Genomic DNA, 27,768 nt, shown 5'->3' with positions numbered 1-27,768 from the left:
AAGCCATGCTCCCGCCAAAGCCACGCTCCCACCAAAGCCATGCTCCCGCCAAAGCCACGCTCCCACCAAAGCCATGCTCCCGCCAAAGCCATGCTCCCACCAAAGCCACGCTCCCACCAAAGCCATGCTCCCACCAAAGCCACGCTCCCACCTTGCTCCACTTCTCCTCCACCTCACCACCCTCATCACCACTGACTGCCACTCTCCCTGCAGAGTCCATGGCTTTCACCACCACCTGTGCCTTCTCACTTGCATCTGCCATCAGCTCCTCCACTGACGGGAGCCATAAGCCTAAGCGACCCTTGACACACACGCCGCCATATTTGGGCTTCTCTCCTCTTTTCCTAGATCTAGGCCTTGCTTAAGTCTCCACAGCACCAGAACCTCTTCTCAGAAACCAGGTGACCGCGCTGCAGTTAGGCAGTTAGGCAAGGGTAGATAGATAATCCACTTAGCAACATTCCCTGCTGGCCGAACAATCCATGATTAAAGTCCCCCCCCTGCTTGCACCCTCCTTCGCCCCCCACCCCCGCCTATATATGCCTTAAGAGGAAAATAAAATTTTGGAGCTTGATCAGACATCCTGTCTTGCTCTCATTCTTTGTGTCTCTTGTCCCTCCCATCCGCCGGCCCTCCCTTCAGGTCCCCGTTGAAGACCCCGCTGGCCGGGGCACTCCACCACCCGCCATCATCCTCACCACCATGGCCTCCACCTTTACCATCCATCCCTTCCACTCCACCACTACTATTGCCATCAGCCCCATGATTCCATCATCCTCATCAGGTGCATAACCAACCCACCATTTCCGTCATCTCCTCCGTTGCCCTCGAAATACCTTTCTATCCCACGCTTTACACTGGCCTGAGTCTTTGTCCCTGCGCATTCCAGCCTCGCTTACAAAGACGCTGATCCAGATACACAGGCCTTACTCAGAGCGAGTCCAGAAGATCGAGCACAGCCAGGAAAAAGCCTGCAGTATCTGTTCCCAAGAACTTCAAATAGGAGTTGGCCCAGGCTAAAGAAAATGCAGAGATGGCTGTTGACCTACAAGGACTCTGGGCACAGGACTCTGAACGTTTTGGGCCAGGGAAATGGCTCAGTAGATAAGAGAACTTGCTGTGCAAGCTTGAGGACCTGAGTTCAAATCCCCAGAACCCGTGTAAAAAGTTGGGCATGGTTGTGTGCACTGGAAACCCTAACACGGAGCAGGTGCATGGAAGAGACAGGGGGCTTGCTGGGACTTGACAACTGTCAGACTAGTTCAAGATTGATTGAGAGACCCCATCTCAAAGGATTAAGACAGAGAATGAGAGAGCAAGGCACCTGAGGTCCTCTTCCGGCTTCCACAGGTGTGCACCTGGGCACATGCTCCTGCACACACATGGGCACACACCAAGTGCATATACCACACACACAAACAAATAAATAAATAGCACACGTACACACAGACAGACAAAAGACTGAACATTTTCTGCCTGACCTGGGTGTAGTCATCTTTGGTACGATCTGGTAATCCTAGATGAATTCAGATTCCAAGGATAACTTGGCTGGGAGGAGTCCGAGTGGACAAAACCCTACAGCCCACGTTTATCTCTGGCCGAATCCGACCTCTTCAGCCACTCTCCTCTTTTCCTTTGAATTTTCTTATTTTTACTGAGAAAGGGTCTCACACAGCCCAGGGGGGCTCAGTGTCTATAGCAAAAGGGGACACTGAACTTTTTTTTTTTTCCGAGACAGAGTTTCTCTGTGTAGCCCTGGCTGTCCTGGAACTAACGCTGTAGCCCAGGCTGGCCTCAAACTCAGAGATTCACCTGCCTCTGCCTCCCGAGTGCTGGGATGAAAGGCATGTGCCACCACCACCCGGCCTACTCTGATTTTTTATTTTTCATCCTGTGTATATGTGTGTGTATGTCATGTGTGTGGGTACCAGCAGGATCAAATCCCCTGAAGCTGGAGTCACAGGCAGTTGTGAGTCACCTGATATGGATTCTAGGAATCAAACTTGGGCCCCCTGGAAGAGCAATCACACTCTAAACTGCTGAGCCATCTCTCCAGCACCATGGCATTGAATTCTTGATTCTCTTGTCTCCACCTTCCAAGTGCTGAAATTACAGGTTTGACTCTTCTCCATTCATTCATTCATTCATTCATTCATCAAACACACCCCTGTACCTGTTGGGTACCAGGCCCTGTTCTGGGTCTTGATCTTTAAGGTTTGGAAGCCTAGTGAGCTTTTGGCTTGTTTTTTGGTTTTGGCTTTTTGAGCGAAGTCTCCCTATGCATGCCAAACTGGCCTGGCTTTGAACTCACGCCGTAGCTCAGGCTAGCCTCAAACTCTCAGCAAGCTTCCTACATTGACTTCCCTGGTGCTGGGGTGATAATAGGTGCCAGCCCCTAAGCTTTGCAGGGCTCTCTTTAACTCTCCTGCCAAGCCCCTCTCCTACTGCTGGACCCTCTCCTCCCCAGTTTTCCTCCCCCACAGCCCCCACTGGTTCAAGTTGGTTGGATCCCTGGGTTAAGCCACTGAAATGCAGAGGACCTCTTCGGTTCATGGGGTGACCTTGACAAGTGCCCTCCAGAGCCACAGCCAGGGAGTGAGTGAGTACTAGTTAGAGAGAGGCGGAGACTGGACCGGGACAGGCTTGAGTGTGGGGACACATGAGGGCCAGAGATGTCTGCAGAAGAGGAGGGGCTGGCGCTGGGTTTGAAAGAGAGGAGACTCCAGTGGATGGAGCCTGACTGTCTGGTTTGGGTATGGGAAGAATAAGCCAGACAGGGATGGGGTGGAGGAGGGGGAGCTGACCCAAGGCTTAAAAATGGGGCAAGGGTGGGGGCCAAGCCAAGTCCCGAGCTAATCAGGAAGTCAGGAAAAAGGACAGGGCAGGGACTCTGGTGTTCCTGAGGCCTAGAAGAGGCTGCTGACCTCTGAACCACCTGTCCCCACATTACCTGCAGGTGTGTCTGTGGCCCTCCCTGGAGGAAGGGTGGGTCTGGCCTACTGTCTGGAGGGTGGGGCAGACGGGGGGGGGGGGGTCTCCTCCATGGTCCAGGAGGGATTAGGGCCAGGCTGATTGGTGCTTGTATTACCCACGGGTGTTCCAGCATCAGCAGCCAGCCTGAAGTTTTCCTAGGGGCTAGCCACTTAGCCCTGGCCACCTTTAGTATGGGAAGTGGGTGCCTGTGCCTTTAAATTCTCAGCAGGTTGAAATGGCTGATGACGTCACTGGTTCCCGGGAGCTGAGGAGCTGGAGCCAGAACCCAAGGGAGCCAGGCTGGGCTGCCGGGGGCTGCAGACATGGAGGGCCAGAGCAGCAGTGGTAGTGCCAGGCCAGGTACCAGGACTGGCCTGGGACCCTTGCCTGTGCCTCATGGGGTTTTGCAAGCTGGGGCACCCTCAAAGGTAAGAGCCCCCAAACCCTAGTTCCTATCCCTAATCCCTGGTCTCACACTCCCCCACCATACACACTCCGCAGGCACTCTAGTGCCCCTAGCTAAAGTGGCTAAGGGACTGGTACTTTTCTGTGCCCACCAACCAGGGACTGGGCAAAAAGGTCACCCTGGAGGGGCAGTGATGGGATGCCCATAGAGAAATGGAATCGGCCATGGCCCGGAACCCCCCCAGAAGCTCTCTGGATGGTTGTCAGGGGACCCAGCTGTTCTCCAGCTTTGCTGTGTGACCTTGGGCAAGTTGCTTGTCCTCTCTGAGCCAATGCAAAATGAGGGGGTTTGTGTCTGAAGACTAGAATTGTGACATCTGGGATGTCTAAGTTGTTAGTGCTGGAGGCGGTATGGTGGTTGGGGGGAGGGGGCACACAGTGGGACACTTGGAGCCAAGGAAAGTATCCAAAATGCAGCCTCAAAGAGCTGAGTTCACAGAGGGAGGTGGAGATAGAGTTTCAGGTTCTCTGATCCGAGAAGGACGGGGACAGAGACTGGGACTGAGCTGCGTCTCCAGAGCAGGATGGGGCCACCCTGGGGCGAATGTAGACCTTCTTCTGTCCTCCCTGGCAAAGGACGAGTTCTCCTGGCCTCTGGAGACTGAGAACATCGTAAACAGGATGGACAAGGCAGGGGAGCTATTGTCCTTCCACCCATCAGGTATAAAGGGTACCGATCTGCCTGTGGGGAGAGGACAGGCAGATAAGAGGGCACAACCTGGGCGCAGAGAGGCGTGGCAGCGGACCACACTCATCGGGAGGGTGGGCTTACTCTCCAGCACTCAGGAAGTTCTGGGAAGTGCTAAGGTTAAAAGTACAGGCTGCTCACCCTGAACACACACACACCTTGGAAAGTAGTGTGGTCAGGGACCCTTCCTATGGTCCCTTGTTTAACAGATGGGAAACAGGCTGTGGGCAGAGGAGCATTTGCCTAAAATCACACAGAGCTGGGATGGGAATGCAGACGACAGTCTCAGCTGCCAGCTCTTGACCCTGCATGGTGCACTGGGAACGGATCTGCACAGGCAAGGCTGTGACCACGGGGTGGTCAGGAGTGCTAGGCAGTGTGTGAGGGACACCTAAGGGCTACTGGCACTGTGGGGGAAGGAAAAGGCACCCAGTTGGGTGGACCCTGTATCCCCATACCCACAGGGACAGACTTGGGGTGTCCAGTCAGCAGCCCTCGGTAAGAGAGGCTGCAGGGGCTCCAGGGAGAGCTGCCCTGGAAGCTGGTCAAGGTGGAGTAGACGCCAGCCAAGAAGATTAGGAGAGCCTTCAGATTCAGGGTCATGCTCTGCTCAGTCCATTCAGGGTCTTAGTCTGTCCATCTGTGAAAAGGACTTTAAAGTTTAATATAGAAACATGGCTTTTGTACCCCATCTCTTCCGAGAGAGAAACTGACCTAGAGCAGACTAGGTTGGAGTGAGAAAGCAGGAAGAGTTTCCTTGGGATATGTCGTTCTTAGCTCTATGGGTCTGCTGGAGTCTATATGGAAGTGGAGACTTGAGCCCTTGGTAAAAGTCATTCTGAGTCACTGATTTGTCCTCTACAAGGTGAGCTCAAGTTTTCAGCTTCCAGCAAAGAACACAGGCCCAGCACCCTCGGAACCAAGGTTGGCTCTGGCACCAGTGGGACCACGAGCAGCTGTACCACCTCCCTCAGAGGGGCCGAGGCCGGCTTTAGCATCTCCCCGACCCATCCTAGCTCCACTCTCCACCCCTGGAGAACAGAAAAGACCTCCAGCCCACCGCAGCTCCAACCTGGCTTCAACATCCGTGGGCCAGCTGGTGGTATCTGCCTCTGCAGGACCAAAGCCTCCACCAGCCGCCTCAGTCTCCATCCTGGCTCCAAAGTCTCTTGGGCAGCTAGTAATATCCGCCTCTGCCATGCCAAGGCCTCCTCCAGCTACCCTGGGGCCCATCCTATCTCCAACTTCCAGGGACCAGAAGCAGCTGTCACCCACCTCTGTGGGACCTAAGCCAGCACTGGCAGCCTCGGGCCTGAGCCTGGCCCTGGCGTCTCAGGAGCAGCCTCTGCAATCCCCCTCCAGTCCTTCCCCAGTGCCCAGTCCTGTTCTGTCACCCTCTCAGGAGCGGATCCTGACTCCAGCATCTGTGACATCTGTCCCTCATTCTGAGAGACAGTTGCCAGCTAGACAGAAGGATGCTGTCGTCCCCAGGCCCATTCCCCCTGCAGAGGGGTATCTCCAGACTCCAGCTCAGGCAGCTACTCTTGCCACCTCTCCACCAAGGGCCCAAGCTTCCTCAGACCCCCGGCTTTCCCCCTCCTTCCGTGCCCGACCAGAGGCTCCACGCCACAGCCCGGAGGATCCCGTCCTGCCGCCGCCACCACAGACCCTGCCCTTGGATGTGAGCCCAGGCCTTCCAGAGCCTGGCACCCGCTCCCCTGGACTTCTGTCCCCCACCTTTAGGCCAGGAGCTCCTTCAAACCAGACTGTTCCCCCACCTCTGCCTAAGCCACCTCGGTCTCCCAGCCGCTCCCCCAGTCGCTCCCCCAACCGCTCTCCCTGTGTGCCCCCACCCCCTGAAATGGTACTCCCAAGACCTGGCACCCAGAGTGTAGGGCCTGGCAGGTCCCCAAGCCCTAACCTACAGTCACAAGAGAGCCCAGCCTCCACCACCACCTCACCATCTTCCTCTTGGTCGGCTCAGCCTACCTGCAAGAGTGACCCTGGATTCCGGTGAGGGACTTTCTCTCATGGAAAGTTACTGGGACTTGAAAGCAGAAACTAGCCATTCTTTGGGGGGGGGGGATATTTTTACTCAGTCTACCTCCATAAAAATTTATCCTGGGATGGGGGGCACTGCTAGGCCCACTTTGGGACCCTGGAAGATACTGTCCTTCAGTTTATCTTCCCAGGAAGGGGAAGGGCCCTTAGATCTTTACCTGCCTCAGTTTAACTCTCCAGAGAGAGTCCTGGGAGAGAGAAAGGGAGGGTGGGGAAATGGTGCCCAGCAGGAAAGTCATCCATGCCCCTGCCTCCAGGATCACTGTGGTTACATGGAACGTGGGGACTGCTATGCCCCCCGATGACGTCACATCTCTTCTTCACCTGGGCGGTGGCCATGACAGTGATGGTGCAGATATGATTGCCATAGGGTGAGGAGCCGTGTGGGTGGGTCCCTTCCTGAATATTTTGGCCTTCCCGGACACTCACCCTTAGAAGGAATTTCTGAACTAGCCCCTCCAATTTGATGGTTGGTCCCTTCCGCCTCATCTTCCAGGTTGCAAGAAGTCAATTCCATGATCAACAAGCGACTCAAGGATGCGCTCTTCACCGACCAGTGGAGTGAGCTCTTCATGGATGCTCTGGGGCCCTTCAACTTCGTGCTGGTAACGACACCGACACCCTCGTGGGAAGCAGAGACCCTTTTGGATTCCTGCTCCCATCTCTGAGGGGACTGCTGGGTCTTTGAATTAGAGATGAAGGTCGGGGGAGGCAGGAGGCAGAGGCAGAGGCTGGGGGCCAGCTGTATGGGGAGTGTCCCCCAACAGGTCTCCCCCTGCAGGTGAGCACCGTGAGGATGCAGGGCGTCATCCTGCTGCTGTTCGCCAAGTACTACCACCTGCCCTTCCTGCGGGACGTGCAGACGGACTGTACGAGGACTGGTCTGGGTGGCTACTGGGTGAGTGTGGGAATGGGCTTGAGTGTGGTCTGCAAGATCCCCCCTTCACGCTTGCATCCTTCACCCTGAGACCCACCCCAACAAAGCACCACTCATCACTACGTCCATTCCCTCAGACTGCGCCCCTTCTCTGCCCCTTCCCTGTCCCAGCATGCTGTTTCTTTCCTTAGAACCCATCCCCTCCTAAGCTTAAGCCTCCTCTGCTCCTCACTTGCTCTTATGCCCAGCCCAGTGACTCTCCTCCTGGCCCAGGTCCGGGGCCCATGACCTGTCACACCTCACCCCTAGGGTAACAAGGGCGGAGTAAGTGTGCGCCTAGCAGCCTTTGGGCACATGCTATGCTTCCTAAACTGCCACTTGCCAGCACACATGGACAAGGCGGAGCAGCGCAAGGATAACTTTCAAACTATCCTTAGCCTCCAGCAGTTCCAGGGACCAGGTGCACACGGCATCCTGGATCATGAGTAAGTGAGTTTGCAGACTGTTGGTTGGGGTGGGTGTGGAGAGGTTGGAGAGGTGACCCATTGACTTGTGTGAGGGACCCACCCATACTGCCCGTAGGAAAATGGAGGCAGAGAGCAGTTTGGTGGGGAGGGCTGGATCCTGCAAGGTGGATCTTTGCGGAGGGGCACCCTCTTGCTGAGGGTCCCAACCTAATTTCCCTAGACCCTCTTACTCCTCCGTCCCCATGGCTGACTGAAGGCTCTGGCAGCTCCCACCCATTGGCACCTCTAAAGAAAGGCACCAGTGCTATGGGCTAGCATAAATGCCAGAAAAGACCTAGATGGAGCTCTTGTACCCCATGGACCCACTGACCCCCATTTCCTCCCCGGAGCAGCCTTGTATTCTGGTTTGGGGACCTGAACTTCCGCATTGAGAGCTACGACCTACACTTTGTCAAGCTTGCCATAGACAGCAACCAACTCCATCAGCTCTGGGAAAAGGACCAGGTAAGACTCCTCTTCTCCCTCCCTCACCCCTGAACTCCACCAGCACCTCAGATTTCTGCCCTCGCCCTCATCTGTCCCACCCCATCTCTGGATGCTGCAAGGCCCAAGCAGTTTGTTGTTCTGCCTTTCTGGACCCCCACAGCTCAACATGGCCAAGAACACTTGGCCCATCTTGAAAGGTTTCCAGGAAGGGCCCCTTAACTTCGCTCCCACCTTCAAGTTTGATGTGGGCACCAACAAATATGATACCAGGTAAGCCATGAGATGGGGTGGGATGAGGGAAAGGGAGCCTGTGAGAATCGGGGCAGAAGATAAGCCTGGGGCTGTGCTCTGACCCTCCCCACCCCCACCCCAGTCCCTGAAACTCAGGCTACTCTCTCCTTCTCAGTGCCAAGAAGCGGAAGCCAGCCTGGACAGACCGTATTCTGTGGAAGGTCAAGGCTCCAGGTGGAGGTCCCAGCCCCTCGGGACGAGAGAGGCACAGGCTCCAGGTGACCCAGCACAGCTACCGCAGCCACATGGAATACACTGTCAGTGACCACAAGCCTGTTGCTGCCCAGTTCCTTCTGCAGGTGAGTCCTGGCCCATCCTCCCCTCAGGATGCTTGGCCAAGCTGAGCATCCTCTATCCATAAGTAACCTGTCCTGAACAGCATCCAGTTTTTCAGACAAGGAGGGAGTAGGGTTATAATTTCCATTTTCAGATGAGACTGTGGCAGGGATACAGCCTCCCTTGCTCAGGGCCACACAGTAAGTAGTAAGAGGAAAAGGAAGTATTTGAACCCAAGACAGTTTCATTACAGAGCTCATATCTTTCCACTATCTATAACTGACTTCCTTCTTCCAAGAAATGTTTAAGGCAACAAGTTAAAATTTGAATGTGGAAACAGGCGAATCAAGAGCTCAGGATCAGCCTCAGATGGTGAATTTGAGGCCACCAGTCTATGTTATATGAGACCCTGTCTCAAAAAAAAAAAAAATTCACATATAGAATAAGACCAGCAAATCAAAATGTTTATTCAAAGCCCAGGTGACAGTCATTCATTGTTAATTTATTGAATAATTATCACCTTATCAATAGAACAGGAATTATGAAATGGGGCAGCGATGGGGAAGAAGAGAGAGGAAAAAAAAACCAAAGCCAGGTTGTGGCTCTGCCGGCTGGCAGACTGCCTACTTACCATGTACAAGGCCCTGGGTTCCATCTCATCACCAAACTCAAAATAGTTACGTTAGCTTAATGCCACAGTCTCCACATCTCCAGATCTCCAGATAAAAATATTTGGAGAAAAATGTATCCAGGGGGCTAGAGAGATGGCTCAGCAGTTAAGAGAACTTACTGCTCTTGCAGAGGACCCAAGTTCCGTTTCCTGCAACTGAATGGGACAGCTTACAATCACCTATAACTCCAGATCCTTGAGATCTGATGCCTTTAGCTTGTGTGGGTCCCCACACACATGCACATACCCCCCCTTACACACATATACACACACAAAAAAGAATTAAAAAATAATTTTAAAATACTGTTTTAAAACGTGTGCCTATATTGAACATATATAGACTTTTTCTTGTCATTTTCCTTAAATAGTACAGTGTAACAACTATCTCCATGCCTTTTGCATATTATATGTTATTATATTATATATATTATATAAGTATCATAAGTATTCAAGAATTTAAAATATATAGAGGGATGTACAAGTTACATGCACATTCTATATACTGTTTTACATAAGGCACGTCAGCATCCTTGGGTTTTAGTGTCTCTCCAGGAAACCAAACACACTCGGATGCTCAGGGATGACTTTATTGTGTTTAAAGCTGAGGTTCCTAGTTGCCAAAGTAAAAGAGAGCAGTCCTATGGTCTTAGAAGCTGTTTGGCAGATGATGTAATCTAACTCTATGATTTACTCTGGGTTAACCTTAGACTCCTACCAAGATGGTCGTGTGCCCCAAGTCACGTAAAGGTTTGGTGGCAGAAACAGACCAGGGTAGATCCCATGTTTCCAACCTTGAAACCTAAGCTGTGTTTTCTGGATTTCTTGGTCTGATAAGAAGTAGCTCCGCAGGCCAAAGAATGTTTCCCTTGGTAACTTTGTCACGTGATCAGTCGGCCACTACTTCAGCTGGGGATGGCAGTCAGCCCAAGCCTGGCCTCCTGTGAACTCTGGGACAGGGATGGGTTGGGAACTTTTGCTGTTGTTGTTTTTAGATCATTTCTTGCTTTGTGTTAGGCTCCTTCAAGCTCATGGCCCTCCTCCCTCGGATTCCCAAGTGTTAGGGTTATAGGCATGTGCCACCACACCCCAGCCCTGAATCAGATACCTCACCTTGAGGTTCTCAGCACTTTTGCTACACACACCCTTCCTGTGGTGGGTAGGGAAAAAATGTTTCCTGGGGCTTGAGATGCAGCTCAGTGGTAGAGCATTTCCCCAGCATGGGCAAGGCACCAGGTTCAACGCCAGCATTGCAAAAAGAACTAAAAGAAAAAGAAAGTAACTTTTTAAAAAGTTGGTGTAAGCTGGGGCTGGTGGCCTACACCTGTAATTCCAGGATTCAGAATAGTGAAGCAGATGGATCAAGAGTTCAAGGCCAGCCTGGGCCACATAGTGAGACCCCGGGGTCAAACAACAATAAAAATTACCAATTGAACCAAGCACAGTGGCAAATTTCTCTAATTACAGTATTTTAGAGGCTGGGGCAGAAGAATTTCAAGTTCAAAGCCAGTCTGAATTATACAGTGAGTTTCAGGCCTCCCTGGAATACACTGAGACTCTGTCTCAAAAACAACACCCCAAATTACCTACCAGATGTCTTCTACATTTTAGGCTGTGTACAGGGCACTTTACATACATCACCCCTGAATGCCTTAGGCTCTGAAATGTCCAGAGTCTCCTCCCTATTTTACTGTTGGGAGAAACTGAGGATATTTATTTATTTTGTGCATATGGGTGTTTTGGTTGTGTGTGTTTCTGTGTACCTGGTACCTGTGGAGGCCAGGAGAGGCATTAATTAGATCCTCTGAAACTAGACGGTTGTGAGCCACCATGTGGTTGCTGGGAATTGAACCCAGGTCCCCTGGAAGAGCAGACGGTGCTCATAACCACTGAGCCATCATCTCTCAAGCCCCTCACTTGGATTTTTTTTTTTTAATTACATTTACTTATGTGTATAGGTACGTGCTCCCTGGAAGAGGTCGGAGGACAACTTTTGGGAGCTGGTTCTCTCTTCCCAAATGTGGATTCCAGGGACTAACTCAGGTCATCCTGAGGATAAATCGTCTTTATGCACTGAGCCATCTCACAGGACTTGTTTTTTAGTTGGTTGGGGATTTGCTTGTTTATTTGTTTTATTTTTCTTGTCCTTTTGAGAACAGAGTCTGGTCTCAAACTCCCAGGAGAATAGCCTGGTCTGGCCTCCAACCAAGGACATCCTAGAATCTGATCACCAGCCTCCACCTAAGTGCTAAGGTTATGGACATGGACCACTATGCTTCTGTAGGGATTTTGACCTTGTAAAACATTGGAGCACATTTCGACCTGCCCTTCTGTTAGGAACCTGGGACAGGGCAAGAATGTACTGGTTTCGTCTGGAACAGCTAGGCTCAGAGGCTGAGGGAAGGAAACCTGAAACCAGATCAACAGGGACCAGACAAAGGCCTGAGGCTGGCACCACCTGAGCTCTTTCCTGGGGACACAGGTGGCCAGTACTCTGGCTGCTAGCCAGTGCAAAAATTCCACCTGTCCAGGTGACTCTCCCAGTTGTCCTGCTGGTCCTAGGGGAAAACACTCATGATTATAACTTGTCTTCATGGACGGACGACAAAGGCCGCTATTAGTGGGCCCTTAATAGTAAAATTCAGATGGGGAAACGGAGTTTGGGGGCGGCTAGGGCCTGTCTGAGGTCACACAGCAATTTAGTGATAGAGCAAGAAAATGAACTGAGGTCTCCAACCATCCATTTCTGGGCTCTTGTTGGCTCCAGGAAACCAAGCTTCTCCCAGAATCTCATGTACCACAGGACTTTACCTATCTCCCTTGCTAGCATTTAGGCAAATTATTTAGTGAGCACCTAAGCAGTTTGAGGAATATGTTACAAATTGCATTTCAGGGAATCAGTAGTACAGTCCCAGGTATAAAACAAGAGCCTTGAATGCTGGAGAGGGCCCAATGGTTAAAAGCAGTCATTAGCAGCTCTTTCAGAGGAACCAGGTTCAATTCCCAGCACCCACATGGCAGCTCAGAACCATGTGTAACTTCCAGGTTCAGGCACCAGGCACACACTTAGTGCTCAGACACACATGCAGGCAAAATACTCATACACATAACACAAAATTGTTTAAAAATTAAAACTAGACAAGGCCTCTGAGTTTATAGACAAGGGCCTGCCGTTCAGAAAAGCTGAGGAAGTAACCCATTGTATAATCTAACAATGGCTGAGCCAAGGCCAAATCTAAAACTGGCTGGCTTCAGAGCTGTGTTCCACTCGCTTCCTAAGAAAGCTAAGGATAAAAAGGGGCCCAGAATGAAGGCAGGACTTTTTGTTTGTTTGGGTTTGGTTTGGGTTTTCCCAGGTTTTTGGAACAGTGTTTCACCACATAGCCCATTCTGGCCTAGAACGTGCTGTGTTGCCCAGGCTGTCTTCAAACTATAAATCCTCCTGCCTCGGCCTCCAGGAATACCGTCATTACAAGCATGAGTCACTACCCAAGAGCCCTAGGTATGTGAGATGCTACAGGGTTTCCTCTGACATTGTCCTCTGTCCCTGCCTTGCTTGGGCAGTTTGCCGACAGGGATGATGTGCCTTTGGTACGGCTGGAGGTAGCCGATGAATGGGCACGGCCGGAGCAGGCTGTGGTGAGGTACCGCATGGAAACAGTGTTTGCTCGGAGCTCCTGGGACTGGATCGGCTTGTACCGGGTGAGAAGGACAGGAGTCCGGGGCTCTCAAGGAAGGAGGGGCCCTGCAGCCCCCCTGCCCCCCTGGAGTATCTCTGGCTTGTCGCATGTTTGATGCTCTGCTGGGAGGCTGCGGGCATTAGGGTGTCCCAACCCTGGTTCCTCTTTCCCTAGGTGGGTTTCCGCCACTGCAAGGATTACGTGGCTTATGTCTGGGCCAAACATGAAGAAGTAGATGGGAATATCTACCAGGTATTTACAAGGAGAGGAGGGTTGGCCCCATTGCCCTGGAGACACCAGGATTCTGCTTGCGGGAGGGGGTCCTGAGGCTACCCTTGGCCCCAGCTTGGGCCTCTACCCCTGTGCCCACCAGGTGACCTTCAGTGAGGAATCACTGCCCAAGGGCCACGGAGACTTCATCCTGGGTTACTATAGCCACCACCACAGCATCCTCATTGGCGTCACTGAACCCTTTCAGGTAAATAGATCAGACCCTAGGGCCAAAGCACCTCAAAGAAGTCCTGGTCAAATGTTACATCTTCTGTGTTCTGCTCTGTGACCTCAGACCAGCAGCCCAACCTCTCTGGGTCTGCCAACACGGAGGGAGGAAGTGGGCAGGCTTGGAGAGTGGGTTTGCCCCAAGTGGCTAATGTTCTCTCCAGATCTCGCTGCCTACCTCAGAATCAGCCAGCAGCAGCTCCGACAGCTCAGGCACCAGCTCGGAGGGCGAAGATGACAGCACTCTGGAGCTGCTCGCACCCAAGTCCCGCAGCCCCAGCCCTGGCAAGTCCAAGAGACACCGCAGCCGCAGCCCCGGCCTAGCCCGCTTCCCGAGTCTCGCTCTCCGTCCTTCGTCCCGTGAACGCCGGGGTGGCAGCCGTAGTCCCTCACCCCAGAGCCGCCAGCTGCCTCGGGTAGCCCCTGACAGGGGTCACAGCAGCAGCAGCCGAGGTAGCAGTGAGGAGGGGCCCTCTGGGCCGCCCGGCCCCTGGGCCTTCCCACCGGCTGTGCCTCGAAGCCTGGGCCTGCTTCCAGCCTTGCGACTGGAGACCGTAGACCCTGGTGGCGGAGGCTCCTGGGGACCTGACCGGGAGGCCCCTGACCCTAACAGCCTGTCCCCCAGCCCCCAGGGCCGACTGGGGCTAGAGGAAGGAGGCTTGGGGCCCTGATGTGAGTAGGCAGATGGGCCTGGACAGCCTCGCTCTGCCCCTATCTTCCACAAACCTGCCTGCCTCTCTCTTGCTGCTGCTCCAGCCCTCTGCCACACCTGCCACTCTGTCTTGGCCAGGAGTGGCCAACTGGGGCTCCCCAAACTCAGTCCTGGCACCACCTCAACTGTGACAATCGGCAAAGCCTCGCCTGGGCCCCCATCTGGGATGGTGGGGGGAAACTCTGGCAGATGTTCTGATCTTGGAGGTCATCCATTAGGAATTAAATTCTCCAGCTTCACTCCTGGCTCCTTCCTGACTTGTGAGTAGTCTGCAGATAGAGGGTGGTAGGAATTAAAGATGTGAGGGAGTGACAGAACCAACACATATTAGGCACCAGCTGTGTATGGAAACATGCCATCTCCTTTCATCTCCACCATAATACTGAGTGCTCAGTGCCATTCTTAGACCCATTTCACAGATGGGCAAACTGAAGCCTCCAAGAGGTCTTGCCAGCATCTCAAGAGCAGACAACAAAACTCAGTCAGGCTATGTACTAGAGGAAGAGAATGCTTACTGGTTGTATATGTGTTTATTAATTCACTTACTCCTCAGCAGCCATATGAGGTAGTTCATGTTTACGGCTCCCCTTTTCAGGCTGGGGGTGTAACTAAGTTGGTTGCATGCTTGCCTAGCAACCCCAGGACCACATAAAACTTGGTGTGATGGCTTAGTCTTGTAATCCCAGCCCTTGGAGGTAGAGGAAGGTGGATCAGAAGTCCAAGGTTATACTCGTGTACATAGCCAGAGCCAGCCTGGGCTACAATTAAACCCTGGCTCAGACAAAAAACAAAACCAACAAAATCCCTCCTCTCTTCAGAGGAGGAAACTAAGGCTCAGAGTGGAGAAAGGAGGTCCTTTGTCCTAACTCCTCAAGGGCACAGAGGAGATTTCAATTGAGAGTTAGAGCAGAAATATTAGTTCAGGCTAGGAAGGGCCCAGAAGCTATTAAAAGACGGGGTCTCCAGTGAGGAGAGTTGCGAGGAGGCTCCCCATGCTGGATTCACATCCGGGTATTTCTGCTGGAGCTCTGTTTTCCCACCTGCAGCTCTAGGCCTCACAGCCAGGTGCTGAGGCTCCCCGGGGCAGATCTCAAGACATGTTCATTTTGCAACAGGGACAGTCAGGTCCCTGCTTCTGGTACCCCATTTCCACCTGTGTGTGATGTTTCCTGGCAAGGTCTAAACCCGAGGCTTCAGAAAGAGCCTCCTGAACACAGACACAGGAGTTGTAGCACCAGCTCCAGGTCCTCCAGGACAGCAGATGTGGCCCAGCATTCGGGCCCTGAGGTTCCTCCCATCAAGCCTCCTGTTGTCCACAAGAGCCATGCTGTTCCTCTCAGAACATAGCAAAGCCAGGAAGGAGGTCCAGGCTGGCACCCAGGCTGCTAGCCTGAGGTCATGAGCTCCGGAATTTCTTCTGTCCACCGGGTCTCCAGATTGCTGGGGTTAGTTGTAGACACTGGCTGTAGAATGACCTGGAGGTCGCTGAAGGCTCCAGAGGCCAGGCCAGAGTCCCTTCTGTGCCGTTACCCCAGAAGTGGAGCCGTTTCTGCTGAAGCCTCCGCAAGTGCCGAGCTGACACCTTGATGGCCCTGTGGTCTCTGGAACAGCTGTGGGGAGAGAAGGGGTCAAGGCCAGCAGAATCCCACCCTGCTTTGAAAATGGAACCAAGGCCCAGAGAGGAGCAGGTGTGAGGCCAGGGTCACCAGCAAGCCAGAGAGGGCCTGGCTATTCCCAGATGAGGCAGAATGAACCTGGGCTGGTACCCAGAGGCCTAGGTTCCATACTGAAGCTAGCAATTGAGCCTCAGTTTCCCCACTCCGTATCCAGCAGGTCTTGAGCTATATACGGCACATCCACTCTTTCCTTGTCTTGTGCCATGTTTTTGTTTGTTTGTTTGAGACAGGATCTCTCTGTGCATCCTAGACTGGTCTTAAAATTGCTATCTAACCCAGCTGGGCCTCAAAGTACATTCTCCTGTCTCGGCTTTCCAAGTACTGGGACTACAGGCATGCACCCCCCACCTGGCTTTCCTGTAGCCATTCTACAGACGAGGAAGTAGTAGAGGATTGCAAAGGCGAATCAGCTTATCACGGATTTATGAGAATTAAATCTCAGAGCCTAGGCACACACACACATATCCCCCACCCACCCAGGCCTGTTGCAGAGCTGGGCCCGGGGCAGCATGAGTCAGAAGGACGGCGACAAATGGAATTCAGAGCCCCTCTGACCCTTTCCCAGTCCTCCTGTCCCAAGCACACAATTGGTCTCTATATAGGCAAACCCAGCCCTTGGCAAAGGCCCCCCCATCCCTCCTGGCTCTGCCATGGCTCACCCTTTGTCTTCAGCACAGTCGAGTTGGGGGGTAAGCTTGAAGCAGGTGGTTCCCAGGAGCTCCCAAACCTTGTTGGTGCCCGCAGGTGGGCTGTGGAGCCTCAGGAAACGTGCCAGGCTGAAGGTAGATGCAGGCTCAGGCCATGCCAGAGCCTTGCCAGGTGCCTCTGCACAATCTGGCAGCAGGCAGCTCCCCTTCCCCAAGCCCCCCAGCAGGCCTCACCGGCGGGTGCAATTGCAATGGAAAAGGGGCATCTGGGCACCATTGAGCAGATGGAACTTGGTTTCCTGAGGCTTGATCTGGTGTTCACACCGGTCCAGGTGTCGAAGGGTTCGACAGACTCGGTGGGCACCTGGGGGCAGATGTGGTAATAACGAGAGCCTGGCCCACCAGGGAGGCCTCACCGGTGCCTGCCACCATCCAGGAGACACACCAGTACAGTTACACAGTCCTCTTTTATCTCCTCCCCTCTGTTCACAGAATGTCACCCACATAAAATGAACTACTCCCACCCCATGCACAGTTACTGTCTGGAGATCCCAGATAAGGCTTCCTGGACATAGAGACTATGAAGGTGAGTCTGGGAGAGGAAGAGAGAGAGAGGGCTTCCAACGGAAGAGAGCATGTGCCAAAGCATAGCGGTGAAAGTACGTTGCGGGGGCTTCAGCTTTGTATTTTCCGGGCTTAAGCATGGAACTCGGGGCCATGCACGTTGTAGACAAAAGCTTCGCCTCTCAGTTCATCCAACTGGGTACATCTAACCCTTGCAGTCGGCATTTGAGGAAGCAAATGAAGTTTGTGAAGCTGAAGGTTCAGCTCAAGGGTAGGATCCAGAGGCCCTGAGGGTTCTGAGTGTTGAGATTCCATCAGCTAATATTGTGAGAGGTGAGGGACTCAACAGGGCGTGGCATGACCCAACTTATGGAACATGGAAGTGCCTTGCTATCATAAGATCTGATGAGGAAAATTGGGGTGCCCTGGGAGGTGTTTAGAACAAGAAAAGAAGCAACACCTACATTTGCGTGCAGAGGCAAGAGCACCCACTCACCCCACCCCCTAAAACTTGGTTTTAAACTCACCTTGAAGTTTTGGGCCACCCTGATAGCCTGGATGGGGGACTCCTGGCTGGGCTCTGGCGACCATATCAGGCATGGAGGAGACCGCAGGGGTCTGGAAGGCCGTGGCGGTGGTGGCTGTGCTTTGGTGCCCGGCTTGTGTCTGCTCTGGGAGCCTCTTCTGGGGGTGTTGGCTGGGGGCTGGACTCTGGGGGCTGGGGGTAGGTGAGACGTCTGTAGCCTTCCAGGAAACATTGTAGTAGGTCCTGGGCTGAAGATGAGCAAGGGGCACTGAGCCATATGCCCTGCACCTGAAGGAGGCAATTTGAGGCAACTGATGACCCAGAATTCCTGTTCCCAAAGCCCCCAGGGTCATCTCTACAGAGGCTAAATCTCTTCCATTCCTATCCCCCACCCCACTGGGTTGTGGGATATGATATACCCCAGAAGGGTCCAAACCCCAGGCCCTGCACTAAAGAAAGGACAAACTCAATAATGCATGGTTCCTAGCGGACAAACCTCCCTCCCTCCCTCCCTGGTCTTGGAGCCCAAGTTGCCCTGCTGGCTGGGAAAGGACTCAAGTGGGGCATCCACATACCCTCCCCACCAGTGCCATGCCACACAGGCCTCCTGCTCCTTCAGCACAAAGCAGGGGATCTCCAGCACGTTGAAGAAGGCCACGCCCATGATATCAGAAATAGAATCACGCTGGCTCCTCAGACATTGTTGAAACCTGGCCGCAGAACCAGAATTCAGGTCCCAGGACCCCAGAGAGCCTCCTGGCACCTGCAGCCCACACTACCAGCTAAGCATTCATTTTCTGGGGCCTCAGTTTTGCCCACCTGCACTGAGGGTGGTCGGAAGAGGAAGGGGCCCCAGCTTCTGGTCTTTAGAACTCTCTGGATTCCTAGTGCCTATACCCAAGTACTGGATAACTCTGTTCTGCCCCTGAGCCCCAGGGCCCTCCTCTCTGCTGCCAACCTGGCATCACAATCACAGTGAGAGATGGTGTGGAATCGGAAGTTTCGGAAGCCATAGCTATACTGCAAGGGTGAGATGGTTTGTGGGCATTGGTCGTGTTCCCGGCAGCAGAGGTCAGGGCCGTGGAACATACCTGCATGGAGAGAAGAAGGAACCAGCTAGAGCAGGGTCCTGGAGACCGTGCACCAGCTCTGCCTGCCTGGCCATGGTAGGCAGAGTTTACCCCATTCTCATCCCAGCCCATGGGTGGCCTCAGGCCAGTTGTTCTCCGGATACACGATACTCATAGTTCCAACATTTTCAGAGAAGACCATCCAGGCTTGCAGCCTCCTAGTGCAAGGAAGCCCACACGCCAGCATGTGGACACGTCTTCCTCAGAACTAGAGCTGACTCACAGAGTTCCCAAGCTCACACCCAAGTAAAACTCCAAGTTATGAAAGTATGTGTAATGGAATGACAGACAGGTGGGGTGCAACATGTTCTCTGGTACTGCAAGACACTGGGTGGCCAAGATGCCATCCTGGCCCACTCAGGTCAGGTCCTCCACCAGCGCTATGTGCAGATACACAGCAGACAACCACAGCCCAAGCAATAGTGCCCTTCCTGGGTGTTTCCCACAAGCCAAGCTCACAGCAGTCCCAAAGGGGAAGTGACCCTTTATCTTACAGATAAGAACTTGGAGCTACAAGAAATGTCAGTTTGAATATGCTGAGTTGCAGCCTGAACCCAGGTCTTCGGGGCTCTTTTCACTAAAGTACCTCATGGGTAGAGGCTGTTTAGAACCAGCAGAATCAGGATCCTCCCAGCCTGCCTCCTCCCTTGGATGGTGATTCATGAGGAGGATTCTGGGTTTGAGTAAGACCTTTCCCATCCATGACATCACTTATGTGCGCCGTGAAGAGCTACTAATGCTCGCCCCCATTTTACAGATAAAAAAATTGAGGTTCAAAGGGTAGGCACTTCTCTAAGGACGAACCCCCCCCCCCCCACACACACACACATATATACAACCCTGTGGCTCACCCAGTTCTGAGGAGTTCTCAGCAGAGTTCCCAACTCCACACCACAGCGTGCCAGGAATGGTCCAGCCTCTCCTCTTTCGACCATGCCCTCGGTCTGGTGCTCCACTCTGCCCTGCTGCTCGCTTCTCCCTGGCTCCTGTAGGACTAGCCTCAGACCCTTGACAGGCCTCCCACTGGCTCTGCAGAGTGGCCAGTGCTCTCTGCAGCTCAGGTCCAGGGGTGTGGATGAAGGAGTGCCTCCAGGGCTCACGAGTACAGAGGGCCCTGAAAGCTCTGATGAGCTCAGGTTCATCCTGCCGGATACATACCTTCAGCCTGTAGTGAGCATCCCAGAGGGCCTGGAACAGTGCCAGGCCTTGGGCATCTTTGCCCAAGAAGCTCAGGGAGCCCGGAGGGCTACCAGGGATGAGCTTGACCAAGTAGCAGGAGGTACTGTTCCAGTGAAGGGTGAGGGAGCCCCGGGGAGCAACCCCTAGGAAAGTCAGCATCCCCAGCAGAACCCCCAGAAACCCCATTCTGTCCTAGGCCAGCCTGGTCAGACAAAGCCCCCTGGAGGCCTGCCTTTGGCTACCCAGGAGGCAGCTGCTGAGGCTGGATCGGAAGCAATGCCCGGCAGGCCCTGGGTGTCTGTCGGGCCAATGAATGGAGCTGCGGGAGGAGGAGAAAGGCAGGAGTATGGGGTGATCTTGGGCTTGTAACCGAATCCACCGGCTGGGCAGGCTGCTGATTGGCTGAGAAATGCATCGCTGGGCCCACGCCTCCGTTTATCCTGCCCTCCGTGCTGTCCAGTCACCTGCCCCAGGCCAGCCTGTAAGGATGTGTCTGTGGGAGCCAAAGCCTTGCCGCTGTGAGGGTGGGGGATGGCGGGAAGAGGCCAAGGAGAAGCTGTGTCTCTTGTGGAGTGAGAAGAGAGAGCAGGGACTTAGAGGGGACCCCCGGAACCTGTCCCTGTCCTCCTAACCCAGTTGTGGCTGCCACACCCAAGTCTACAAGATTGGCAAGAGGCCATGGACCTCACTCAACCGGAGCGGGTAAAAGAGGTGAGGGCAGGGCTGGGACTCTGGGACCCACCCTGGGAGTTCCCAAGTCTTCTGAGAAAGGAAGATTGATTCTGGTGCTCTTCCCAAGACCTGTTTCTCAGAAAGACTGTTGGTACACTCCAAAGAGAGTGCCACAGGACCCCTGGGACCTCTGGGACTTTAAGCACAGATCTATCTGCTCCGACACCAATACTCCTGCCGGATGGTTGGGACCCACAGCTAGAGTAGGACCTGAAAACAGCCTGGAACGGAGCTGGCACTGGGGATTTGAGAGATAGGGTCCCCAGATAAGCAAGAAATAGTTCAGAGGGCCAGGTCTGCATGCCTTCTATTCTAGGAGTACGGCCACCTGGAGACCCAGAAGGCATCATGTGTCCTCCAAAAGACATGGGTCTCTCTACTGGGGAGAGGGTTATACTCAGCACTGTTTCCCATGTCCCCAAGCTGATACATCACTCAGATTCCCACCATCTGGTGAAACTGGTACTTATACTCATTATATAGATGAAAAAACCGAGTTCAGCTGGATGTGGTGGTGCACACCTTTAATCCCACCAGGCAGAGACAGGTGGATCTCTGAGTTTGAGGTCAGCCTGGTCCACAGAGTAAATTCCAGGACAGCCAGCACTACATAGTGAGACCCTGTATCAAACCCCGCCCCCCCAAAAAAAGATAGAAACTGAAGCTCCATAAGGATGATAAAAATTTAAATGGCATTCAGGCTCCATGGGGCTGAGGGGGTTTAAAGGCTGGGAATTAGGGCTGACTGGGCCCAGCCCACCTTCAGCCCCATCCTACTCTTTCCAGGAGGTCAGATCCCAGCATGGCAGAGTCAGAGTACTGGGAAGAAAAACTCAGTGTGCTGCTTCAGGGGAGTGACTACCAGGTCATGAGGCCCATCTTTGTGGCTTCAGAACTAGCACTGACCTGGGGGGAAATAGCTGAGGACAATCAAAAGAGGATGGGTGTAACTAACCTGGACATCAAACCCCTCTCTGGAGGCGGAGAAAGAAGGTGTGGAGCAGAGGACGTGGTGGCGGGGAGGGAGAGAGGGCAGGGACCCAAACAAGCCGAGTGGAACCTTTCTGGGAAAAAGTTTGGCATTGTTGTGGTATTTTCTTTTGCCATGGGGCCTGACTTCCAGCTCAGCTCCCCTTTCCACATTCCAACCCTTCCTTCCCCATCACCTGGAAAGGCCGGAAGCGGTCATATCAAGAGCCCAGCTTTGGAAAGATCTGGCAGATCCAGGTGGGACGGTGTGACCCTAGCCTCAGAAGTCAACTTCTCTGAGCCTTGATTTCCTCTTCTGCATAACCAGAGCAATCCCTGCAGTTACCTATGGGATGTTAGGCAAGCCTCTTAATGTAGGCACAGCGTCTGCCATCCAAAACACTCACTAACGCTCTCAGGGTAGCAGGAAGCAGCTTATCGAGGAGAAAGCCAACCCTAAGGTTTGGGGTCCACTGTGTCTGTAGCTACCCACTTTGGGATGGGAACTGTGCGACTGTGGTTAGGGCACTGCCTCACTGGGGAACGTTGTCTTATCTAGGTCCCTGTGTTCCTCCTCTGCAAAGAAGTATGGTGGGGAGGATCTTTGAGACCTCTTCCTGTCTTGGCCCCACGGGAAGGCAGGCTGGGGCAGCACAGGCCCCAAGGGAGCCCTGGGGTTTCTCTTCCTACTCCGCCTGGGTGGCCACATCAGTCTACAGACAGGAGCTGGACCTTGTGTCCCCTCAGGATGTCAGAGGACAGCAAGGTCCAAACGAGTGGTTGGACAGGGGTGTATGCCTTCCTCTGAGCCTCCGCCACCCTGATTGACAGCAGGCATCGTGGGAATAAAGAATGGATGTCTGTCCAAGAAACCAGTCTTTTTCCTGTCCTGTCACCCCCCTCCTGCTCCCCTTCTTTCTTCTTTGGTGGGGTCTTGCTAAATAGCCCAGGCTAGTATCAAACTCGGCATCCTCCTGCCTTAGCCCTCCAAATGCTGAGATTACCAGTGTGTGCACCGTGCTCCAGCTCCATTACTCCATTCCTTTTGGATTCTCGCTCATATCCCCATCTGCCTGTGCACTCTTTCTAGCTGAGTCTTATCATTTCTGTCTCCCCAAGCCCCATCTTCCTATCTTCCTGACTTTATCTCTCCACCTCTTTCTCTTTTTTTAAAGATTTATTTATTTATTATGTACACAGAAGAGGGTGCCAGATCTCATTACAGATGGTTGTGAGCCACCATGTGGGTGCTGGGAATTGAACTCAGGACCTCTGGAAGAGCAGTCAGTGCTCTTAACCTCTGAGCCATCTCTCCAGCCCATTTATTCTATGTGTCTTTTTTTTTTTTTTCTTTTTCGAGACAGGGTTTCTCTGTGTAGCTTTGCGCCTTTTCCTGGAACTCTCTTGGTAGCCCAAGCTGGCCTCGAACTCACAGAGATCCACCTGGCTCAGCCTCCCGAGTGCTGGGATTAAAGGCATGCGCCACCACCGCCCGGCTCCACCTCTTTCCATTTGTCTCTGGATTGGTCTCCTTTCCATCTCGTCTCTCTTCTCTCCCCACCCCTTTCTGTTTTATGGTGCTGGGGCTAGAACCCAAGGCCTTACACATACTCATCAAGCACTCTGCTACTGAGCAACATCTGCAGCTCCATTTTGTAACAGATGCTTAGGGACTGTTTTTGCTAAAAGAGCATTGACTCCTTCCTCACTTGGTAACTACAGGTAAAAGCAGGACCAGAGCCTAGAGTCTCTGCCTTCGGTCCCCACCTGTCTCCTGCCTACCTCTGCACGTGGGTGTGCTCATCATTCATGCAGTGGCCATCCAGAAACTTGAGAGACCTCACCTATTTCATTCCCCTTCAAGGCTAAAGGCAGAGAGAACAACCTACTTCATCTTACTGTCACCTTTTTTTTTTTTTTTGGTTTTTCGAGACAGGGTTTCTCTGTGTAGCTTTGCGCCTTTCCTGGAACTCACTTGGTAGCCCAGGCTGGCCTCGAACTCACAGAGATCCACCTGGCTCTGCCTCCCGAGTGCTGGGATTAAAGGCGTGCGCCACCACCGCCCGGCCGCTGTCACCTTTTTATAGTGTCCTATCCTGGGCACCAGTTGTCCTGAACCTGCAGCCACTTTAGATTCAGGCACAGCAGATCCTTGAAGGACAACCACCCTGCACACGAGGGTGATTGTCTATGTTGCTAAACTGCACCTTGGATATGAATGATCGTCGCCTGAGAACTGGTCTGAAACAAATAAGAGCCTCTTTGGACCACCTCGTACAGCCAGGATTGCTTAGATTCTGCATGTAGGTTCTTGTCCTAATTTAATCCAATTCTTTCTCAGTTTAAACCTAAAGCTCACTGGGCAGTGGTGGCGCACACCTTTAATCCCAGGACTTGGGAGGCAGAAGCAGGAGGAATCTCTGTGAGTTCGAGGCCAGCCTGGTCTACAGAGTGAGTTTCAGGACAGCCAGAGCTACACAGAGGAACCCTGTCTTGAAACCCCCTCCCCTCCCAAAAAAACCCCTAAAGCTCATGTCAGCACTCAAAGATGAATTTAGGGGAAATTGAACCCTTTATCTGTTCTTCCCAATGTGTTGGTTATATAGCTTTTTTTTTTTTTTTTTTTTTTTTTTTTTGGCTACTCACTATTATTTGTATTTTTGGGGCTTTTGTTCTATTTTATTTGAGAGAGGATTTAGAATTGTATCTCAGGCTGACCTTGAAGTCACTGAATGGCCCATGTTGGCTTGTGACCTGCAGAGATTCAGTTGCTATGGCCTCCCAAGTGCACACCACACCTGGCACATAGAGAGCGTGCACCTTCCCAAGACCTGGAGATGCTCCACTGTCACCCCCCCAACCCCAGTCTCCCCACCTCAACATCTTCCTCTCCATTAGCCTGAATGGTGTCTCACTCCAGCCTTCAGAGCTGGCACTCCCAGCTTTACCCAGAAGGCGCCGTGTGCTCTGTGCTCTGAGAATGGGACGGGCTGTGCCCAGATTCAGAGCATGCAATTCACTTAGAAACAAAAAGTCTTTGCATTTACTGTGTGCCAGGCACTGGATGAGACCCTGGAGAGAACATGCTTCTGAGAGCTGCGGGGTGGGGGTCGGGGAGCAAGCTCAGGGAAAAGGGCATAGAAAGGGAGCATATTCCCCTGGGAGAATGGAGGCTGGAAGTGGAAGAGGGGCCGGAGCCTAGAGTCAGTTGGCTCCTCAAGGAAGCTGCTGCCAAGACCGAGTTAGAAGCAAAAGAGATTTATCGGAGGAAATACTTGGATAAAGATAAAAGGAGAGGATGCAGAACTGGGCAGGGGAACCCTTCAGGCCATGTTTCAGCTCTGACATCTATGGGAAGGGAGGTAAAGGACTCGGGTAAGAGGAGGCTAGCAAGTCTAAGCCAGCCAACAAGCACTGGTGTGAAGATTTCCCATAGAGGAGCCCCATTTGGACCCAGCCAGCCCAGCCCTAGTGACCCAGTTGTTTTGCCAATAGCTGGAGGTTTCCCAACAAGACAGTGGTCTCTGCTGCAGATCCTGAAGGAGCTGCAGCTTTAGGCTGTCAGTCACCTGCTCTCTCAGAGACCAGTGAGAGGGGTGGGGGACTAAAGGACAATCTTCTCCAGGAGATCTCAGGCCACAGAGAAAGGAATGCTGGGTAGAGAGCACACCTGTAAGATTCCCAGGTGGGATTTGGTCCCTTGCACTCCTGACCACAACTGTGCCCAGCTCCAAGTGAGAGGAACTAAAGAATGAGGCCCAACGCAACAGCTCAGCAAATGGGAAGAAACACATTAGATTTGATGTTGCAAGTGCACAGGTTGCTGTGGTAGCACACGCTTGTCATCCCAGCACTTTGGAGGTAGGGGCAGGAGGACCAGGAACTCCCCCTCCTCAGCTACATAGCAAATTCAAGATCAACCTGGACTGTATGAGACCCTGTCTCAGAAAGAAAGAAGAACTGGGCCGGGCGGGGTGGTGGTGCATGCCTTTAATCCCAGCACTCAGGAGGCAGAGCCAGGTAGATCTCTGTGAGTTCGAGGGCAGCCTGGTCTACAGAGCGAGATCCAGAACAGGCTCTAAAGCTACACAGAGAAACCCTGTCTTGAAAAACAAACAAAAAAACACAAAACAAAACAAAAAAAGAAAAGAAAAGAAAGAAGAATTGAGGGAAAGTAAGAAACCAACGGACCTCATTGAGCACCATTAGAAGCCATGATGGCTCAAAAATATGCACACAAGTTCTTTGATACTCTTCCCTTCAGAAGGAGGCACCTAAACCCTCTGCTTGAGTAAAAGCTGTACTCAGTGACTTGCTCCGACAGGTAAAATGTGCTGCAAGTGACAAACTCCCAGCTTGGAGAAGGTACTGTTTTCCTTTCTCCGGAATCGCTCCTGCTGGGAAGCAGGGCCTGTCACTGTCATTGGGGCAGCCTTGTGAAAAGGCTCCTGTGACGAGGTCTGTGAGCAAACCACTCTTGAAGTAGTTCAGGTTCCACAGGAATACAACTCTCCCCGCCATCCCACCCCACCCCACCCCCCATCCCCCGTCCTCGCGTGCACGCGCGCATGTGTGCGTGTGCGTGCGTGCATATGTGTGTGTGTGTGTGTGTGTGTGTGTGTGTGTGTGTGTGTATGTGTGTGTGTGTCTATGAATTCAAATACCATTCGACCCATCCACTTAAAGTATACAATGACTAGCCAGGGTGTGGTAGCACAGACACCGATAAATCCTAGCACTCCAGAGGCTGAGGCAGGAGGATTATGAGTTTGAAAGTCAGCCTGGATTATAGAGTGGGACTCTGACTCAGAAAACGAAGCAAAATAAATATTAAAAAAATGAAACAAAGTATATAATGTCCATAGCTGTGTGACTGGCACCACTAATTCCAGAGTGTTTTCATAATCTGTAAGAAAAGCCCTGTAATAGTTTATTCAGCCTCCTTCTAGCAAGCAGTGACTGTGAATCAACTTTATGTCTCCGTGGAGTTATCTAGTCCATACTCCAGTCCATGGCCAGTCACGCTGTATTAACAACTAGGGTATGTCCTGATAAATCCCTGGCTAGATGATTTTGTCATCATGCAAACATTATAGAGTGTGCTTACACAAACTGAAAGAGTTGAGTCAGTCACTTGATGTGACTTCTGGATGCATGAAGAGAGCTTCAGTGGGGCTGAGGAGGCTGCTACTCCTGAAACAGGCATCCTGCTTTCACAGTAAAATTGTTGTAAGTAGAAGAAGTATACTTTAAAATAACAATAAACTAGTACGATAATTATATAAGCCAGGGACACAGCCATGTGTCATTAACTATCCAGTGCTATTTACTCTGCATAATTGTACACGCTCTACTTTCAGAGCCTGCGGTGAGGTGGCTCTTTGTACCACTGTCACCACAGAACGTGACTCATGCGCTGTGCCCTGCTCCGTGAGTACAAAATCACTAGGCAGTTGGAATGTTCCGGCAATTTTAATCTTTTTATAAATGGTTTTATTTTTCTTTTTAATTATGTGTATAGGGGGGGTAGGGTTGGGCACAAGAGTGTAGCTGCCCTCGGAGTTCAGAAGAGAGAGTTGGAGCCCAGGGAGCTGTAGTTAAGGGCAGTTGCTGCCGGCTAACATGCTGGAAACTGAGCTCAGGTCTTCTAGCAACAAGAGCTCTTACCCCGGCAAGCCATCTCTCCTGCCTTCCATTCTTTACAGGGCCACCAGGGAATGTGCAGACGACCACTGTTAGGCAGTGTGGAGAATGGCTGCATGTAGAGAGGCATTCCATGTGGTGTTTTATGACCAGCTTCTTTCAGCTGTATGTTTTTAAAGGTGGTCCATGTTATGGCATGCAATGGTACTTCATGCCTTTAAATTTTACAAGTTTTGTTTGTATTTATGTATGGATGTTTTGCATGCATGTATGTCTGTCTACCATGTGTGTACCCAGTCCCCACAGAGGCCGTAAGACGGCATCAGATCCCCTGAAACTGGAGTTACAGGTGGTTAGGAGTTGCCATGTGGGTACTGGGAGTCAAACCTGGGTCCTCTAGAAGAACAGTCAGTGCTCTTTAATACTGAACCATTTCTCCAGCCCCATTTCATGACTTTTTATAACTCAACAATATCCCAGTTTATGGATTTACCACGTTTTGTTTATCTATCAGCTGGTGGACATGAATAGTGATGCTATGAATGTTCATGTGCAAGCTTG

At 52.4% G+C, this 27,768-nt stretch overlaps 2 protein-coding genes across 3 annotated transcripts; one reads left to right on the top strand and one right to left on the bottom strand.

The window, feature by feature from the left end:
* The first annotated feature begins 3,229 nt into the window (after positions 1–3,229).
* On the top strand, positions 3,230–14,380 carry Inpp5j (inositol polyphosphate-5-phosphatase J). 2 transcript variants are annotated; one of them, XR_008217682.1, is made up of 13 exons: positions 3,230–3,401; positions 4,992–6,139; positions 6,445–6,558; positions 6,684–6,792; positions 6,969–7,085; positions 7,374–7,549; positions 7,924–8,035; positions 8,178–8,287; positions 8,424–8,607; positions 12,816–12,953; positions 13,106–13,183; positions 13,277–13,409; positions 13,594–13,706. XR_008217682.1 is itself a non-coding variant. In XM_052736324.1 (13 exons), exons 1-13 carry the CDS (start codon positions 3,297–3,299, stop codon positions 14,098–14,100), a joined length of 3,003 nt encoding a protein of 1,000 aa, XP_052592284.1. In that variant the 5' UTR covers positions 3,231–3,296; the 3' UTR covers positions 14,101–14,380. The 2 variants fall into 2 exon arrangements, 1 of the variants encoding a protein (XP_052592284.1); XM_052736324.1 differs by having other exon boundaries at positions 3,231–3,401; positions 13,305–13,409; positions 13,594–14,380.
* A 267-nt stretch (positions 14,381–14,647) lies between these two features.
* Positions 14,648–22,429, bottom strand: Pla2g3 (phospholipase A2 group III). The gene is made up of 7 exons (XM_052736325.1): positions 19,536–22,429; positions 18,513–18,645; positions 18,130–18,264; positions 17,556–17,842; positions 16,699–16,828; positions 16,477–16,593; positions 14,648–15,751 (listed from the first exon to the last, which is right to left on the bottom strand). Exons 1-7 carry the CDS (start codon positions 20,047–20,049, stop codon positions 15,538–15,540), a joined length of 1,530 nt encoding a protein of 509 aa, XP_052592285.1. The 5' UTR covers positions 20,050–22,429; the 3' UTR covers positions 14,648–15,537.
* Positions 22,430–27,768: the final 5,339 nt, after the last annotated feature.

Source organism: Peromyscus californicus, unplaced genomic scaffold (genome assembly GCF_007827085.1).
Source record: "Peromyscus californicus insignis strain IS unplaced genomic scaffold, ASM782708v3 Scaffold_13__1_contigs__length_99412109, whole genome shotgun sequence".
NCBI classification, from domain to species: domain Eukaryota; kingdom Metazoa; phylum Chordata; class Mammalia; order Rodentia; family Cricetidae; genus Peromyscus; species Peromyscus californicus.
This window is presented reverse-complemented; position numbering and strand designations above follow the sequence as displayed.